The sequence below is a fragment of the Babylonia areolata genome, chromosome 13 (genome assembly GCF_041734735.1).
Source record: "Babylonia areolata isolate BAREFJ2019XMU chromosome 13, ASM4173473v1, whole genome shotgun sequence".
NCBI classification, from domain to species: domain Eukaryota; kingdom Metazoa; phylum Mollusca; class Gastropoda; order Neogastropoda; family Buccinidae; genus Babylonia; species Babylonia areolata.
In genome coordinates this window covers 32708874-32729553 of record NC_134888.1, presented here as the reverse complement: position 1 = coordinate 32729553, position 20680 = coordinate 32708874, and the positions used below count along the sequence as shown (strand labels likewise).

Genomic DNA, 20680 nt, shown 5'->3' with positions numbered 1-20680 from the left:
AAAGAGAGAGAAAACACACACACACACACACACACACACACACACACAACGCACACACACACACACATACGCACACACACACTCAAACATACACACACACACTCTCTCTCTCACACACACACACACACTCTCACACACGCACACACACTCTTCTCTCTCTCTCTCTCTCTCTCTCTCTCACACACACACACACACATTTACAGATGGATATGTTCTTGATGACAAAAATGCTGGTGCGGCTTTCTATATTCCTGCCTTCAAAGTTGAAAAATCTTACTTTATTGGAAAACATCTTTCCATAGACACGGCTGAGCTAATTTCTATTATACAAGCTCTGAATTACTTAGTGAGCCATCAATTGGTTTTCTCGAAAATAGCATTCTTTGTTGATCCCAAACCAGTACTTTATGCTCTAGAATTATTTAGCCTTGAAACATGACCTGACTTAGTTATTGAGGCAAATTATTTGGTACCTTGTTTGAAGATTAAAGGGACTGGGGTCTGTTTTTGTTGGGTGCCTTCTCATGTGGGCATTCTTGGCAATGAAACTGCTGATAAAGCAACTAAAAGAGGAGCACAAGATTCAGAAAAATCGACAAAAATACGTCTGTCTTTCCGTAAAAGAGGCATACACTTTGTTAGAAAAATCAGCATGGGGTCGATTTCATAACCGATGGAAGGAAAAGTTTTTAAAGCATAAAGGGACATTATTTCCCGAAAATAATATTAAAGAAAAGATACCAAATCCATCAGCTTGCTATACAAGATTAATAACCTCTACTTTCTTCCGTACAAAACTTGATGCGCTGAAGACAAAGTATAGTAAAAAGGTTACATGCATCTGTGGTAAGCAGTTCAGCTGGCATCATTGTTTGTTTCACTGTCAGCAGTTACGTACCTTCTTGCCAAGTATTTCAAAGAGAATAACTACTCTGCAGATGATTTTTCGAAAGTTATTTCTGACAAGGTTCTTATGGTCGAACTCTCACAGGCATTAGTTCATAGCCCTATTTCTACATTCCTTTAATATACTTCAGAATTGTGTAAATGGTTTCTGATTATTAATATCATTATTGAATTGTTACTGTTAAATGTTATTGCATGTTAGGTATGCATTTTTTGGGTAGTTTTCTACCTTTTCTGTTCTCCTCCCCAACCCCACCCCTCTCCCTCACCGCCCCCCCCCCCCCCCACCCCCCCACACACACACCTTTTTTTTTTTTATATAATCCTAGCTCAGATAGTCAGGACAGCTGTTGCCTCCTCTACTGTTCTGATGGCCATAGTCGGATAAGACTGACAGTCACAACTGCTGCTGACAGTCATACCTGCTGTGTTATGATGATGATGATGATGATGATTACTATTATTACTATTAATAGTATTATTATTATCATTATCATCATACCTGCTGCACCAGCATGTTGTTGCCGATCTGAGAGGCCGTCATGTCGCCGTTGGTGCCCAGGAAGATGGTGATCCAGTCCCGCAGGGCCGGGAAGTACTGGTACGTCTGGGAGCTGCTCTTGTCCACCTTGTCCTGTGTGGTGGAGAGGGGGGGGGGGCATGGGGGAGGGGAGCGAGTTGGGGGGTTGGGTGGTGGCGGTTTAGTTAATCCATGACACAGCGTTAGGTAAGACATGACGGGACGGGACGGGACGTTACGAGACGAGACGAGACGAGACGAGACGATACAATAAGAGACATGGCAAAAAAAAACAAAAATCTTTAAGGAACAATGGTTAATTAAACAAAAGCCACGCGCCTTTTTTTTTTTGTCCTTTTTTTTCACATGCTGGCCTTGTCCCACTAAGGGGCAAAAAAGAAAGAAAGAAAAAGAAAGAAGAGAGAAAAACCCACTGAAAGCCTGTAGTGTCTTTCTCTCTCTCTCTTTGTTTGTTCAATTGTTTGTATACTTGTTTGTTTTGTGACTTGATGTAGCTTTTTTTTTTTAACATGATATTTTTTTCCTTCTTATACTTCAGAAATCACAGTATTACATCAAAACATTGAACCATAAAAATAATTTATGCTATGCATTTACATTAATGCTGGGATCATTTGAAATGAATGTGACGTAAAGAATACACACGTAAAAAACAACAAACAAACAAACAAAAACAAAAAAACATAGAAAATACAGGAAAAAGGAAAAAAACAACAACAAAAAAACCAAAAACCCCCAACCCTTTACTTCGTCTTGTGTTGTTCATTTGTTGGTAAGTGTGACGTGAGGGAAACATGTACATGAGAAAAGAAAAGAAAAGAAAAAAAGATTGAATATATTATGTATCTGAGATTCGTACTTTACTGATTTGCGTACTTTGTTTCGTTTATTAGCGTGTAAGTTCAATGGGAATATAACCAACTCAAAATGCATTGTTTAATGTTCATTAATTATTTATATCAATCAAATCATCTACCTGGACGTACAATGGCAAGATCACATACTCGAGATTCGTATAATTCATCAATTTATTCAATCGTTCATCCATTTTTCTCTAACTATAATGGAAACATCGTTTACTCGCGTTTCATGAAATAATACAGCGCAAAGAACACATATGAAACATTTTGATTTCAATGAACAATATCAACAATATCATCGATGGCGTTCATGACATTCAGCCAACACATATACAAACATTTCATTTCAGTGAACAAGAAACGATGACATTCGTGATATTCAACCTGTTATACCAGAAAGTGCAATGGGATATACGACATCATAAGCGCGTTGGGTTACGCCGCTGGTCTGGCATTTTGCATAGCAGATGCGGTGTAGCGCATTTATGGATTTGCCCGAACGCAGTGACGCCTCCTTGAGTAACTGAATTGATCGATGAAATCATCGATATATCAAAAACAAAACACAGGACAGTACAAATGTCAACATATTCACTTCAGACACTCTCATGATTCTTTCAACATAAGTTTTGGACATTTTTTTTTTATACATTCACCTCACTTGTTTTTGATACAGATAGCCCAACGTTTTCTAACACAGTCACAGTCCATTATTTTTCAAAGAGCACTTTCTTTTGGCAATTGATCGCAGTTTCAGTCTTTATCCTTTATTCTTCTATTCATTCATATCTATCGAACATTACTACAACCATCATGCACTTAATAATTCTAAGAACACAAAAACTGATTTGACAAAAAAAAGCTTCACTGGGCAATATAATCAAACTTCCGAAACAAGACTAGGCTATACCAGTAGTTCATAACACTTGCAGCAGTTTTCTAGAATTTTCCCAGTGAGTTTCTCTAAATCCTTAAAGAGTTTCATTTCCCGAGGTAAAGTTGCATACGACATGCATCATTATTTGTTTATCGATAACAACAACAACAACGATAATAATAACAATAGTAGTAGTAGTAGTAAGTAGTAGTAGTAGCAGTAGTAATTCTACCACTCCCCATACTTCTCCTCGAAGAGACAAACATACACTACAAAAATTTGATGATAAAACTATTCATTATGGCATGGCTCACATTTCAAAACAGGAAACATTCAGACTTAAAATTGTGCGTGTACGCAAACACACAAAACAGACACAACACACACACACACACACACACACACACACACACACACACACACACACACACACACACACACACACAAACCCACGAATCGATAAGTACACGTGCATTACTCCAATATAACTCAACACCCACGCAAGCAATTAACAAACATAATTGCGTTGTGTAGTTGTGAGGCACCAGTGTTAACAATCAGTGGAAACAGATGTCTCAGAGGATCAAAGTATTTTCTATGGACCACTTACATATTTTTTTTTATAATCAGCATAAATCTGATGTCAGTCACTTTTTCGGGGTGACCGTCTTCGTTTGCACAAAACAGGTGATGCAATTATGGTGACACAAGTTTTCGTTACGGATTCTGAATGCACTCATGATCAATATTTCGATAAACGTGTCTGAGAATTTTTGATGAAAACCATGTGAACAAAACAATGCCTTTTCAGCTGAAGAATTTCAGACAAAAAACAACATGAAAACAGAGTTTTTAGTTGAATAATTTCAGATAAAAAAAACATGAAAACGGAGTTTCATTCCAGACAATATCAGGGAAAAGAAGGAAATTTGAGTTTTAATGTCAAGATTCCCTCATAACGATTTCAAAAAAATAAAAGATGCTGAGGTCTTATTCAATCAAATACTGATAAAGTATTGTTAATATATGCAAACCCAAACAAACACTGCTGAACAAAATACCAAAAAAGAAAGGAAGGTTCGATATAAACATGGTATGTCCATTACAACCGGCACATCGGAGGGCAAACACAAACAAATAATATATTCATGAAATAACACCAGAAACAATGCACACGTATAACCTACATTGGTAAGTCAGCTTAAATCGTTTCACTTTGTTTTACTTTAACTTCCACCACTATTCCCGTTCACCAGAACCAACAGAAAAAAAAATCCACTACCACCTCTACCATCGATACTACCACTGCTGCTGCTTCCACAGCTGTTTCTACTACTTTTGGAACTATCCACCACGAACGAACGAAAATGATTTGAAGGTGAATCAAATCAAATCAAATCAAATCAAAAACACTTTATTAATCCACATGGAAGGATTATAAGGCATACTCTGCAAATTACTGCGTGTAATAAAAAAAAAAATTCATATAATTTCATCAAAAACATCACAGTCAGCGACACAGACATGTGTCGACATCTAAAGCACGAAATAAAAGAAGAAAAACTTTACATATCTATCACGAATCAAAGGTGCAGAAAAAAAGGAAATTGAAACTTATGGGTACTGAGAGATAATGGAAGATTCAGGTGATGATTACAGAACAACACAGTCAGCCGCATAGACATCTATATAACTACGGACACTTGGCTGATTTCAAAGAGAAATCTTTCTTTCTTTTTTCTCTCTCTCTCTTAGAACATCATTATGCCATCAATGCGGAAGAGAATCACTGTGTGTTTTTTTATCCTAAGAATTGGAAAAGAACACAACGTTGTTGTTGTTGTTGTTTTTTTTTATCATGAATCGTAAAGTAAAACAACATCAAGTGTTTTTAACTGTATCAAGAAAACACTTTACAAATCTTACATAATTGTGGTAAAGAAATGACTGTGTACTTCTATGGAATTCGAAACCATCGTGATCCTTTATCGTAAATGCGAAAAGAAAACATTGTGGGCTTTTACCGTAAATGTCCAAAAGAAAAAAAAAAGTGTGCTCTTATGTAACGCAAAAAAGAAAAAGAACGCAATGTTACAGTAAATAGAGAAAATAAAACACGGTATGATTTAACGTGAATAGGGAACAATCAAGACACTATTATTCTTTTTATGTAAATGAGGGGGCGGGGTGTGGTGAGTGTATGTGTGTGTGGGGGTGGGGGGGGGAGAGAGAGTTTGATGGGAAGGAAACATTGTTTGCTTTTATGAAAAAAGAAAAAAAAAAACCATTACAATATTGCAAAAGGTGCAAATCAACAAAAAAGTGAAAGTTGGCAGTTAAACAAACGATTTCATTCGTGTGAAATAAATTTGTAAAAAAAAAAAAAAATAAATAAAAAAACAAGAAAAAAAGAGAAAAAAAACACAAAAAAAACAAATCAAACGTGGGATGGTGCCGACAAAAAAGAAAAAAAAAAGTGCTACACCACGTGACGAAGAAGAACACAACAGCTCTACGAACCTGCGGTCTAAACATAGCTTTTTTGGCAACCCTCCATTTATTGGTCTGTGTACAATTCACACGGCAGCAACAACGATAACAACACCATCATAATAATTAGTGGCGGTGTCACAGCACGTCAGCCTAAAAAATAAACACCGTGAGATCTTACTACGTTTTCGATAAAAAAAAAAAAAAAAAAGCGACAAAAAGGCAATATATGTTGCTCTTCCTAAATACTCTCCACTACATTTCTAAAGCACTGACAAACACTGGATACAAAAAAAAACAAGAGGAAAAAAAATTATGAACCCACTTGGGAGAGGAGACGTTGAGTACTTCGACTCGTAGACTCTTCAAAGCAAGTGGGTTCATAATTTTTTCCTCTTGTTTTTTGTATCCTGTTTTGAAAGAACGCAGGCAGTCAACCCCCCCCCCCACACACACACACACTTTATGTATGTATATATATATATATATATATATATATATATATATATAAACACTGACAAACGCTGTTCTGTAATTCTATAAAGCACTATAGCTCAATTCTGTCTACACATTTCCATGCAAACAGCAGGCAGCGCTTTTTGTGAAATGTGTAAAGCGTGTGAGAGAGTTGGGGGTCGGCCACTAATAACTTTTATTTATTTTTTTCTATATATTTCGCACACAAATCAGTGAGTTGATCCAAAGTTAACCACAGACAAACAACCACTCGTTCCGCAGTTTGTTGATAACTATATGTGGTGGGTAGTTTAGCTGTGCATTCAGCATCGGTTAAACTGATGTATTGCTTTTTAAAATGTATTTTCCCTAGAAAGACTGTCTCTCTTTCCCGCTCTCTCTTTCTCCCCATCTCCATATATCTGTGTTTCTCCCTGTCTCTTTCTCTCTCCCTGTCTCTTTCTCTCTCCATCTCTTCCTCTTTCTATCTCTCTTTCTCATTATCTCCATATATCTGTGTTTCTCCCTGTATCTTTCTCTCTCCCTGTCTCTTTCTCTCTCCATCTCTTCCTCTTTCTATCTCTCTTTCTCATTATCTCCATATATCTGTGTTTCTCCCTGTCTCTTTCTCTCTCCATCTCTCTTTCTCCCTATCTCCATATATCTGTGTTTCTCCCTGTCTCTTTCTCTCTCCATCTCTCTTTCTCCCTATCTCCATACATCTGTGTTTCTCCTTGTCTCTTTCTCTCTCCATCTCTCTTTCTCCCTATCTCCATGCATCTGTGTTTCTCCCTGTCTCTTTCTCTCTCCATCTCTCTTTCTCCCTATCTCCATATATCTGTGTTTCTCCCTGTCTCTTTCTCTCTCCATCTCTCTTTCTCCCTATCTCCATATATCTGTGTTTCTCCCTGTCTCTTTCTCTCTCCATCTCTCTTTCTCTACCTTCCCTCTTTTTCTCCTCACTGTGACTTGTTCAGGCGGGAAGAGGGTGTGGATGGATAGTTGCGCGCGCGTGTGTGTGTGTGTGTGTGTGTGCGTGCGTTTGCGTGTGTGTGTGTGGCAGAGGAGAAAGAATCGGGTTTTCCCCACATGAAATGTACGCCCCCCGACTCCCCCCCCCCCCGACCCATTCCCTATATCACCACCACGTCCTCCTTACTCAACCTAACCTATCTCTCCCACTACCCCCCCCCCCCCCCCGGCCCCCCAACACCTCCCCCATTTCTCCCATCCTCCTTCCCTCCAGCCCAAACCCCAGCACCATCACAACTCCAACCACCACCACTACCACCACCCACCACCACCTACACCACATCAGCACTGACTTGGCCTCTTCGCTGTCTGTCACGTGATCTTTTCAACATGGCCGACACGCGGCGCTGAGTTGGAGACAACGTCAGTCAATTTGATCAAATCCAATCAAATTAAATTTTATCTTGATGATTTTAATTCGCCAGCCGCTGTGGCATTGTGACTAGCATCACAGACTGACAAAGACAAGGAAATAGAAACAGGGAGACACAAAGGCATACTACGAGAGTTACGGCTTTGTAAGGTTTTGCAACATGTCTGTGATTGGGGATGAGTTTCATTTTATAATGGTATGTCCTAACTATGATCAGTTACGAAATAGATATGTTCCTAAAAAAATATTTGTCTCCAAAATCGGTTTTTAATTTTTGTAATAGTAAGATGATTAGATCTGCAAATGTTGCTAGCTACACTTTTGGAGTTAAAAGACATTTGTGTTTTCTCAACTTTTATGTCACACTGTTGTGTATTTGGAAATGTTTGTTCTGGGCATGAAAAGATTATTTTGCAGTAATCCTCCATACTCCAATAGGAGTGAAAGGATAATTAATACTAGAAACTTGAAATCCATTCCGAATTTTCTCTGCACGTGAAATGATGGAGGGGGCTGGGGGGTGGGGGTGGGGGGTGGGGGGGGGGGGGCATGTTGCCCAGCCCAGCTGCCCCTGAAAGGATCATTCCCGTTAGGAGAGAGAGAAAACCAAACCCGTGTTAAAAAGGTCAATTAATCAAAATAACTTGGAAAGACCAGTTCAGCAATGCCTTTTTCAGTCCTGGTAATATTAAACAGTTGTTATGGCCAGTCACGAATAAAGAAAGAACGTTATGCACCCCCCCCCCCGCCCCCCACCCACCAATCCCTGCAAGTAGAACAGACTTGAACCGTACAAAGAAGTCATATTTTTTTATAGTCCACACTGACATGCAAAACAACCAGAAGATACCGGGCCTTTGTCACGCATTACTGTTTGATGGACAGACTGAATTGACACACGCCTGTTCTCCGTCAATGAATTACAAAGTCTCGGTCATACGAAGTTTTTCTTAGGTTTCTTTTGTTTGTTTGTTGTTGGTTTTTGCTTTGGGGGAGAGAGGGGCAAGTTCCTCTTCTTGCCCACGCTTGTGGTTATTCCAAGTTAGATTATTAAATGACTAATCAGTCCTAACCAGTAACATTGGGTTTTTTTTTCTTGTTTTTTTTTTAAATTCCCAAATCAACTCAATTCCTGGATGACTAATTAGCCTGGCTTTTTTCAACACTCATGGCCTTTTACCACACTGGTAACTTTACAATGAAATTGATCACGTATTTGTATTTGTATTTTTTTTTATCACAACAAATTGCTTTGTGTGAAATTCGGGCTGCTCTCCCCAGGGAGAGCGCGTCGCTACACTACAGCGCCACAAATTTTTTTTTCGTATTTTTTCCTGCGTGCATTTTGATTTGTTTTTCCTATCGAAGTGGATTTTTCTACAGAATTTTGCCAGGAACAACCCTTTTGTTGCCGTGGGTTCTTTTACGTGCGTTAAATGCATGCTGCACACGGGACCTCGGTTTATCGTCTCATCCGAATGACTAGCGTCCAGACCACCACTCAAGGTCTAGTGGAGGAGGAGAAAATTATCGGCGGCCGAGCCGTGATTCGAACCAGCGCGCTCAGATTCTCTCGCTTCCTAGGCGGACGCGTTACCTCAGGGCCATCTCACCACATCACTCCGTATGTACTCCCTATCACGTTAACACACATTTTGTGGCTAGCAGAACAACAGCGCAACACTACCTAACATGCAGATTGAGCTTGGAGAAATCTGTAAAGCTGAATAAACAAAATGCACCAAACCGTCAGCCAGTACACTGGACCATATGAAATTCTTTTGACACTATCAGCTATGAAAAGAAAGCTACGGTAGTACGATCACGTCACAAGATCCAAGGGCCGTGTTCAAACAGTCCTCAAAAGGAACTGCTTGCAGGAAGGGAAGTGTCGGGGAAGACCGAAGAAAAAGACAGCAATAACAAAAACGACGGGACTGTCAACATTGCAGAGTGGACTGGAAAATCGTTTCACGTGAATCCTGGCCTTGACACACAACCGATATATTTGTATTTGTATTTCCTTTTATCACAACAGATTTCTCTGTGTGAAATTCGGGCTGCTCTCCCCAGGAAGAGCGCGTCGCTACACTACAGCGCCACCCATTTTTTTGGTATTTTTTCCTGCATGCAGTTTGATTTGTTTTTCCTATCGAAGTGGATTTTTCTACATAATTTTGCCAAGAACATCCCTTTTGTTGCCGTGGGTTCTTTTACGTGCGCTAAGTGCATGCTGCACACGGGACCTCGGTTTATCGTCTCATCCGAATGACTAGCGTCGAGACCACCACTCAAGGTCTAGTGGAGGAGGAGAAATTATCGGCGGCTGAGCCGTGATTCGAACCAGCGCGCTCAGATTCTCTCGCTTCCTAGGCGGACGCGTTACCTCTAGGCCATCACTCCACTCCATCTGGAGGAATCTGGTGATCTGGTGTGCTTTTTTTTTCTTTTTTTTTTTTTTGTCGTTGTTCTTTTTTTTGTGCGGCTCCCCAACGACTCATCACAGATTTAAAGAAGAAGAGCAGAATATTATCACACACGATACAAACCGACTAGCATGCTATTAGTCTGGTAGATATAAAGACTATGCGGTGTAAGTTATATTTAAAAAACAAATTGATATTAGGGATTTACGAAGCTTTTGGGCCATCATTAGGAATCGTGTGAAACGTCACCAAACGGATACACTTGGACATAGAACTACAGGCACATAAGCAACCGCCGACCAAAGATACATCATGCAGAAGCTGATGCAACATGCTGACTATGATATTAGGGTCAGAGGAAAATCCCGGGCGAAGTCGTGAAAGTGTTGTTTTATCATTTACCTTTCGTGGACCTGAAGTCCGAGAGCTGCTTGCCCCAATCTATTGAAAGGAAGGGCGTGGGAAAATATTGTTCACAAAATGAAGACTAAACTCGTCATTAGTGATATTTATTTCCATTCGGTGTGTTCTGATAGTATGTCGAACTCTCCTGACTGCTTCTCTTTATCATCAATATGTTGTTTATGACAGACCCCATTAACACGAAAAGCCATGTGCCTTATTTCAAATCATGATAAATGCTTTACAAATACGCCATGGACCCGTCAACCACGGTGTGGTTCTAAGCTCACACAAAACCCCTTACACACACACACACACACACACACACACGCACGCACGCACGCACGCACGCACACGTCTTCAAAATTCAGATTCGGGCATACATCACACACACACACACACACACAAACAAAAAAAAAAATCGATGTGTATTTTCTCACTCACACGCAGCACGCCCACTTACTCGAAACAGAAAGATGCCCATATGTAACATCTTCAGTTCCCCGCATGTTATATATGTGTTTTTATACACTACGAAAAAAGCAAGTGTGTGTGTGTGTGTGTGTGTGTGTGTGTGTGCGTGCGTGCGTGCGTGTGTGTGCCTGTGTCTTTTATTATGTACACGACATAACTTACGATGTATATGATCTGCCATATAATCTAATCTGTTCACATCTCTCCACACACTCACTCACTCATTCAAGGTACGCGCAGTGAAAGGCAGACAATTTCTTTCTCCTCACCTCAGAAGTGTCGATGTCATCGTAGTTGTAGGACAGCTTGACCCTGTCCACCACTGACACGTTGTCCCCAATGTCCACGAACAGCGCTGCAAGAAGGAGCGGGGAGGGCTGGTGAGACATGACATGACAAGACAAGACAAGAAAGGAAAGAGAGAGAGAGAGAGAGAGAGAGAGTGGGAGGGGATCCAGAGACCAGACAAGACAAAAAGACAATGGACAAGACAAGACAATGGACAAGATAAGACAAGACAATGGACAAGTTAAGACAATATAAGACAAGACAATGGACAAGAAAATGGACAATACAAGACAAGGCAATGGACAAGATAAGACAAAGCAATGGACAAGACATTGGACAAGACAAGACAATACAAGACAATGGACAAGATAAGACAAGACAACGGACAAGATAAGACAAGACAAAGGACAAGACAATGGACAAAGATAAGACAAGACAAGATGAGAAAGAGAGACATGGGACAAGACAAGATAAGACTAGACAAGATGAGAGAGACAGAGAGAGACAGAGAGAGTGGGCGGGACTGAGAAACAAGACGAGACAATGGACAAGACAGAGCCAGAGAGAGAGAGAGAGGGGGGAACAAGACAAGACAATGGACAAGACAACATAATATGAAAGAGAGAGAGAGAGAGAGAGTGGGGTGTTAAGAGACAAGACAATGGACAAGTTAAGACAACATAATATGAGAGAGAGTGAGGGGGGGGATTAAGAGGCATGATAATGGACAAGACAACATGAGAGAGAGAGAGGGGGGGGATTAAGAGACATGACAATGGACAAGACAACATAATATGAGAGAGAGAGGGGGGGGATTAAGAGACATGACAATGGACAAGACAACATAATATGAGAGAGAGAGGGGGGGGGGATTAAGAGACATGACAATGGACAAGACAACATAATATGAGAGAGAGAGGGGGGGGATTAAGAGACATGACAATGGACAAGACAACATAATATGAGAGAGGGGGGGGATTAAGAGACATGACAATGGACAAGACAACATAATATGAGAGAGGGAGGGGGGGATTAAGAGACATGACAATGGACAAGACAACATAATATGAGAGAGAGAGGGGGGGGGATTAAGAGACATGACAATGGACAAGACAACATAATATGAGAGAGAGAGGGGGGATTAAGAGACAAGACAATGGACAAGACAACATAATATGAGAGAGAGAGGGGGGATTAAGAGACAAGACAATGGACAAGACAACATAATATGAGAGAGAGAGAGGGGGGATTAAGAGACAAGACAATGGACAAGACAACATAATATGAGAGAGAGAGGGGGGATTAAGAGACAAGACAATGGACAAGACAACATAATATGAGAGAGAGAGAGGGGGGAGGTTAAGAGACAAGACAATGGACAAGACAACATAATATGAGAGAGAGAGGGATTAAGAGACAAGACAATGGACAAGACAGCATAATATGAGAGAGAGAGGGATTAAGAGACAAGACAATGGACAAGACAGCATAATATGAGAGAGAGAGGGATTAAGAGACAAGACAATGGACAAGACAATATAATATGAGAGAGAGAGAGGGGGGGGATAAAGAGACAAGACAATGGACAAGACAACATAATATGAGAGAGAGAGGGGGGCGATTAAGAGACAAGACAATGGACAAGGCAACATACTATGAGAGAGAGAAAAAAGAGAGGGTTGGATTGGGGGACAAGACAAGACAAGACAAGTCAAAGGTTTATTTGTCAGGTCTCCGGCCCACAACAAAGGAAAGAGCCACGAACAAAAAAATATCAGATAACTAATCAAACTGTGAACAATATTTCAGTGCGAACACGCGACAATTACACACTCAAAAAGACACACACACGAAAAAGACAACAACGCTTTTAAAGGACCCCAAAACGACAACCCCCAAAGTCCTCCCCCAGCACCCCAGTTACGTACTGATGATGAGCTCGCAGTACTTGGCCCTGAGCCTGTCGGGCAGGGTGGTGTCGCTCAGACAGGTGAAGGCCTCGTTCCAGCTCAGGTAGTCCAGCTCCTTAGTGATCTGCTGGATGGCGTACTCGTTCTGACCCTGGACACCACAAGGACAGACACGTTAAAGGACCCCAAAACGACAGTCCTTTGCCAATAGCCTACGCCAGAACAGTCCCTTTAAAGGACCTCCGAATTACAGTCATTTTGCAAATAGCCCACGCTCTCATGACATTAGACCAGCAGCTTTAAAGAACCCCTGAATGATATAGTTCCTACATAAGTATCAACTACAGCATCATCAGGAAGAAGAAGGAGAAAAAGAACCAGAACAAAAAGAACAAGAACAAGTGCCAGACAGAAAAAAAAAACACTACAGCTGAAAAATATGCAGTAAGGTTTACATCAGAAACAAAAATAGATTAATTATTCCAAATGTTTTTTGTTGTTTTTTAAAGACAAAAAGAGAGTTCACAAATTCTCTGTAAATCATACAATCATATTAAAACCCTTTCCCCGCCAGTCAATTTAGAGTGCAAAATTCCCTTGTGCTATAAACACAGAAAATATGGTGTCTAAGAATAGCTGGGGATTCCCCCTGTGATGTGTAGAAAATTATGGCCTATCCTACCACCGATCATAAAGAGCAGGTAGGTTCATGGATAACAGACCCATGATCTGGTCACCCTTCAGTGACATGGGTCCTCTGCCTCGCTGCTGCATAAATGCGAGTTTTGCAGTGAAAGGGGAACATTTCAAACCATAACCGACACAGTAGGAAATGGACTCCTCTGATTCATTACACGATTTGGAATAAATAAAGAAAACTCCGACCATTCGTTACAAGTCGCACAGTAAACCAATTCCTTCGGTTCTCATCCACGTCATGTGGAAGATCCAGGCATTTGTTGTATTTGTATTTGTTTTGCTTTTTATCACAACAGATTTCTCTGTGTGAAATTCGGGCTGCTCTCCCCAGGGAGAGCGCGTCGCTGTACTACAGCGCCACCCATTTTTTAAATATTTTTTCCTGCGTGCAGTTTTATTTTTTTCCTATCGAAGTGGATTTTTCTTCAGCATTTTGCCAGGAACAACCCTTTTGTTGCCGTGGGTTCTTTTACGTGCGCTAAGTGCATGCTGCACACGGAACCTCGGTTTATCGTCTCATCCGAATGACTAGCGCCCAGACCACCACTCAAGGTCTAGTGGAGGGGGAGAAAATATCGGCGGCTGAGCCGTGATTCGAACCAGCGCGCTCAGATTTTCTCGCTTCCTGGTCGGACGCGATACCTCTAGGCCATCACTCCACTCCACTCCACTTTACGAGTGCCAGACTGTAGCCTTGCTTGATGCCTTTCTGATGGAAAAAAACAAACAAAAAAACACCCCAAAAACTAACAAGAAACCCAACAAAAAGGATAACAGCCCCATAAAACTGTACAGCTTAAATAATAACAGTCCTCGACTCAATATATTGCTTTTCAATGCGACATAAACAAAAAGACGTGACACGACGCGACATTATTCGGATCAGCATCAATGATCAATGTTCGTAATCACACACACACACACAGACACACACACACAGACACACACACACAGACACACACACACATACACACACACACACAGAGACACACACACAAACGCACACACGCGCACACACACACACACGCAAGCACACGCACACACATAAGATATATATATATATATATATATATATGTGTGTGTGTGTGTGTGTGTGTGTGTGTGTGTGTGTGTGTGTGTGCGGAGTGATGGCCTAGAGGTAACGCGTCCGCCTAGGAAGCCAGAGAATCTGAGCGCGCTAGTTCGAATCACGGCTCAGCCGCCGATATTTTCTCCCCCTCCACTAGACCTTGAGAGGTGGTCTGGACGCTAGTCATTCAGATGAGACGATAAACTGAGCGCACGTAAAAGAACCCACGACAACAAAAGGGTTGTTCCTGGCAATATTCTGTAGAAAAATCCACTTCGATAGGAAAAACAATTAAAAACTGCACGCAGGAAAAAATACACACAAAAATGGGTGGCGCTGAAGTGTAGCGACGCGCTCTCCCTGGGGAGAGCAGCCCGAATTTCACACAGAGAAATCTGTTGTGATAAAAATAAATACAAATACAAATATCGTAACGTTGTACCTGTGCCCTAGATATATTCTGAAAATGCATTCACATCTTGCGTCTGAGGAAACTGGCGTCCATGGGTTCGCGAGTCCAGTATGGACCCGGATTTTTATTTTATTTTATTTACTCCACCCTCCCCCAGACCTTGAGTGGTGGTCTGGGTCCTAGTCTTTCGGAAAAGGCTTATTATAAACCAAGGTCCCGTTTCCCCACAGCATCAAAGGAGTTCTTGTCTGGCTGGCAAAATTATGTAGAAAAAAAATCCAACTTTGATTTGTAAAACAAATACACCTACAGACAGTTAAAAAAAAAAAAAGAAAAAAAAAGAAAAAGAAAAAAGGGTGGTGGGTGGTGGTGGTGGTGCTGCTGCTGGTGCTTTGTGGCGACGGACTCTCCGGCGGGGAAGAGCAGCCAGAACTTCAGGCAGAGAAATAAATCTGTTGTGAACGAGGAAGTTATACAACAATAATACATACAAAAAACAAACAAACAAACAAAAAACAAAACAAACACACACACACACACACACACACACACACACACACACACACACACACACACACACACACAAAAACAAAAAAACAAAACAAAAAAAAACAACAACAAAAAACAACAAAACAACACCAACAAAAAACTCACGTGGCAGAGCATTCCAAACAGCTCCAGCTGTCTCTCCAGAAACAGGTACACCTCTTCATCGCCCTCCATGTTCTGCAACAACACAGCACGCAAATCTTCTTCTATAAGATATCAGATAAAGGAAAATGTTTCAAGATCTCGTGGCCTTTCATGGTGGGGCAGTGAAGACCGCTGGACAGTTCCGTGCTCACATGACTTACAGAGGCGCATCACATGATCTGTTGTGTTCTCGAAGTTGATTGGCTCTCCGAAATTTCGAGCAACATGGGCGATCGAGGGAGAGAGGCAGAACGTGCAAAACAGTAGGCTTCTTTTTCGATTTTCAAAATCTTTTTTGTGTGTGCATACAATGGCACTTCATTGACCAGAGTTTGGTTGTTGCAATGTATGCTGACTGAAGAAATGGAACACAGCACACGTTTGCAAATTTTTGTCTGTGTCGATCGCCTTTTTAAAGGCATTGCTCGAATTTCGAGTAAAAGTTGGATGCGCATGCGCAAGATCCAAGATGGCCGTGGAACTCTCCAGCGGTCTATTCATACTCAATGTGTCTAGGGCTCGGCACAGGAAGGCGGGGTCCACATTCTTTCCCTTCCACCGTTTTACCCTTCCCACACCTGTCAGGTACCCACACATTCATACCCTGGGTAGAGCGAGGAAAAATCGGGAGAAAAATGCCTTTCTCAAGGACACAACACCATGCATAAACAGGGGATCGAACCTAGACCACTGGTGAACTGTGGACTGGAAGTCCAACGCCTGACTGATTCGTCCACCACAGCACCTCCGACAAGGATCAACTTGGTGGGATGCAGCCCCCACGTTCACTCGTGTGTACACGAGTGGGCTTCTACGCGTATGACCGTCTTTTACCCTGCCATGTAGGCAGCCATGCTCCGCTTTCGGGGGTGTGCATGCTGGGCATGTACTTGTTTCCATAACCCACCGAACGCTGACATGGATTACAGGATCTTTAACGTGCGTATTTGATCCTTTGCTTGCGTATACACACGAAGGAGGTTCAGGCACTGGCAGGTCTGCACATATGTTGACCTGGGAGATCGGAAAAATCTCCACCCCTTTACCCACCAGGCGCCGTCACCGAGATTCGAACCCCGGACCCTCAGATTGAAAGTCCAACGCTTTAACCATTCGGCTATTGCGCCCGTCACACGGATCAACTATAATGTTCCAAAAAAAAAGGAGAGAAAAAAACAACAAAAAACAAAACAATATATAAAAGCAATTATCTATTAAGGTACTGTCCACGTTCTCAGAGGATGCTAGAAGAATCGGTACACATTCTAAAACAACACCACACACACACGCACACGCACACACGCACCTCTCTCTCTCTCTCTCTCTCTCTCTCTCTCAGAAGTCAAAACGTTTTTATTCAAGGATTAAGATTTTAGGCATCGCCTATTCTTCCAATCTGTCCTCGCTAACCTACATCTATTACAAATAGCACACACATAAATGAAAGGAAAAGGTTTTCATGCAGAAGGGTATACATAATGAAGAAAACAACCGCCCCCCGCCCCCACACCCACACCCACACCCGTGCAAGGGAGAAAGAGAGGGAGGGAGGGAGGGAGAGAAAAGGAGAGAGAGAGAGAGGTAGGGAGAGAGAGAAAACGGGAGAGGGTGGGAGGGAGAGAGAGAGAGGTAGGAAGAGGGAGAGAGAGAGGGAGGGAGGGAGAGAGATAGAGGTAGGGAGAGAGGTAGGAAGAGAGAGAGAGAGAGGGAGGGAGAGAGAGAGGGGGAGGGAGGGAGAGGAGAGAGAAGGAGGGAGAGAGAGAGAGGGGTGGTAGGGAGAGAGAGGGAGGGAGAGAGAAAGAGAGGGAGAAGAGAGAGGGGGGAGGGAGAGAGAGAGGGGGAGAGAGGGAGGGAGAGAGGGAGGGAGGGAGAGAGGGAGAGTGGTGAGGAGAGAGAGAGAGGGAGGGAGACAGAGAGAGAGAGAGAGAGGTAGGGACAGACACACACACACACACACACACACACACAGAAGATTCCACACGTTCAATGCCCACCTCCTGGGCGAAGTGCTTGAGTTCCTTCCAGGTCTTGCCGTTGTTGGTGGACACGTACACCACTCCCTTTGTCTTGCCGATCTTCTCGCCCAGGTCCGTCAGGTACACACAGCTCTGCACGGCCCGGAAATATCAGTCAGTAAATCTGTATATATGTTTTTATTAATGATATGATGATGATAAACAGCTGTGCACGCCCCCGGAATATCAGTCAGTAAATCCGTGTATATATATATATTTTTAATGATATGATGATGATAAACAGCTGTGCACACCCCCGAAATATCAGTCAGTAAATCCGTATATATATATATATATATATATATATATATATATATATATATATATATTAATGATAATTATGATGATGATACACAGCTGTGCACGCCCTCGAAATATCAGTCAGTAAATCCGTGTAAATTTTTTTTTAATGATATGACGATGATACACATCTCTGCATGCCCCCGGAATATCAGTCATTAAATCCATATCTGTATATATATATTTTTAATGATAAGATGATGATACACAGCTGTGCACACCCGCGAAATATCAGTCATTAAATCCGTGTGTGTATATATATATATTTTTTAAAAATGATATGATAATGATACACAGCTCTGCATGCCCCCAGAATAACAGTTATTAAATCCGTGTATATATATATATATTTAAAAAAAAAAATGATAAGATGATGATACACAGCTGTGCACACCCGCGAAATATCAGTCAGTAAATCCGTGTATATTTTTCAATGATATGATGATGATACACAAATAATCATTTGCGCCATTCTTTCAAATCAAAATTTCAAAGAACATCTGTTGTCATTGTTAATGGTGAAATTAAATCAACGCTGCGTGCAGAATCAAAACGATTAGATCTCTCTCCCTCTCTCTCTCTCTCTCTCTACCTCGCTCGCTCGCTCAGTGTCTATCTCCCCCTCTCTCTTTCCTGAAAATTTCCCGGTATAACAGCACCCCCCCCCCCCCCCCCCCCCCCCACACACACACACCTCCCACCCTTGCGAGGATTTTACCGCAGGGGTCATCTGCGGCCCCCGGTCAAGATTGACCACCCGGTTAGTAGGAAGTTACCCCTGTTCAGCGTGTTTAATGAAGCTATAGACAAAAAGTAAGGGGGCGGGGGGTGGGGGGTGGGGGGGGGGGAGGTCTCGTTCTGGCCTAGCCTTTACTGACCACCGCACACCCCCTCACCCCCCCACCGACCCCTCCCCTCCACTGCCCCCAACTCCCCCCCACCCCCCCCCCCCCCACCGGAGCCTCTCATCTTCTTTATAACTGGACGGAAGCAAACGTGGTGGGGTGCACCCTGTGTTGATTCTAACTGGGATCAATCTGAACCCCAGGGTATGGTGAATACCTGAACTTGAACTGTACGATGTTTAACTCTCTCCATACGAACGGCGAAAGAGACGACGTTAACAGCGTTTCACCCCAATTTCCATCATCAAAATATTGCAAGTGGAAGGCTCTTATACTGAAGACGTGAATGTTGACAAAGAATACCACAATTCTGACGACGGAAGCTAAAGGTTGGGTCATTCAGACACCCACTGGACGTCCGAGGGGTCTGTGTAGAGGAGAAGAGAGGACTGGCCGTACTGAGTGGGTTAAGGTCCAAGACCTGTTCATCGCTCCGTGTGGGTCATCAGTTGTACATACTAAACTTTGCATGCGTGGCTTATTGGCAAGACGGACTGTACTTTGTCTGGCTTGTTCTTCCAGTAGACATCCAGTCTGTTCTTGAAGGCATTCACCGACGGTGCCATGACCACTTCGTCCGGGAGACTGTTCCATGTCTTGGTGACCCTTTCACTGAAAAAGTGTTTCCTGGTGTTTCTCTGAATGATATGGATGGTTATATATCGCCTATCCTCGGTCGGAGACCAAGCTCTAAACGCTTCACAGACTCGGGGTCAATCAGCACAACAGGCTGCCTACCTAGTTAGTACCTGGGTAGAGCCGACTGACGGCTGCCATTGCGGGGCGCTCGTCATTCGTTTCCTGTTTCATTCATATCATAATATTTCAGGCACGTGCATACACACACACACTCAGATATTATTTAACATTTCACGTGTATGAAAGTTATGTTTGTTTACCCCCACCCCGCCATGTAGGCAGCCTTGCCTGTGGGCAGAACTCCCAGTTCGTACATAAAGTTAAAGGTCTTGTTTAATCTGTCCTCGTCACCCCCCCCCCCCTCCCCACTGCCCCCCCCCCTCAGTCCCCCCAGTGAAGCTAAGAACTGTTCTCTGGTCATTCAGTTGGGCGGTAAGTGGTGCTCACTCCTACACATACACACAAACATGCGCAGCCCCCCGCACCCCTCCACCTCCCTTTCCGCCAACCCACAGACGCATAATTTGTTTAATATCTTAGTATCACTCTTAGCGAAAATATGATAAATCGTTATTGATCAAGCAACAATAACCACAACAAAGCACGCACACATTCAAAGACACACAGACACACACACACATAAATATGAACACTTACAGACACTCACGCGCACACATACACACACAAACAAAAACCGCACACAGACACAACCACACACACACACACACGCACGCACAAATGAAAACATACACACCACCCTTCTACATTTCACTCCCACCCCCAATCCTCCCGTCTTTAACCTTCACTGCCAACCACACACACACACTCACACATTCACACACACACACACACTCACACACATACACACACACTCACACACACACTCTCTCCCACACACACACACAAACACATA

General features: G+C 42.4%; 1 protein-coding gene across 6 annotated transcripts in view; it reads right to left on the bottom strand.

The window, feature by feature from the left end:
* Positions 1 to 20680, bottom strand: part of LOC143289215 (inositol 1,4,5-trisphosphate-gated calcium channel ITPR3-like) — a 216364-nt gene that overhangs the window by 112671 nt on the left and 83013 nt on the right. For all 6 annotated transcript variants that reach the window (XM_076598162.1, XM_076598163.1, XM_076598164.1 and 3 more), the window contains exons 21-26: positions 17903 to 18016; positions 15870 to 15941; positions 13054 to 13186; positions 11107 to 11192; positions 10364 to 10402; positions 1409 to 1540 (exon numbers count right to left, since the gene is read on the bottom strand). In XM_076598162.1, the coding sequence (XP_076454277.1) occupies positions 1409 to 1540; positions 10364 to 10402; positions 11107 to 11192; positions 13054 to 13186; positions 15870 to 15941; positions 17903 to 18016 (576 nt within the window). The remainder of the gene's footprint in view (positions 1 to 1408; positions 1541 to 10363; positions 10403 to 11106; positions 11193 to 13053; positions 13187 to 15869; positions 15942 to 17902; positions 18017 to 20680) is intronic.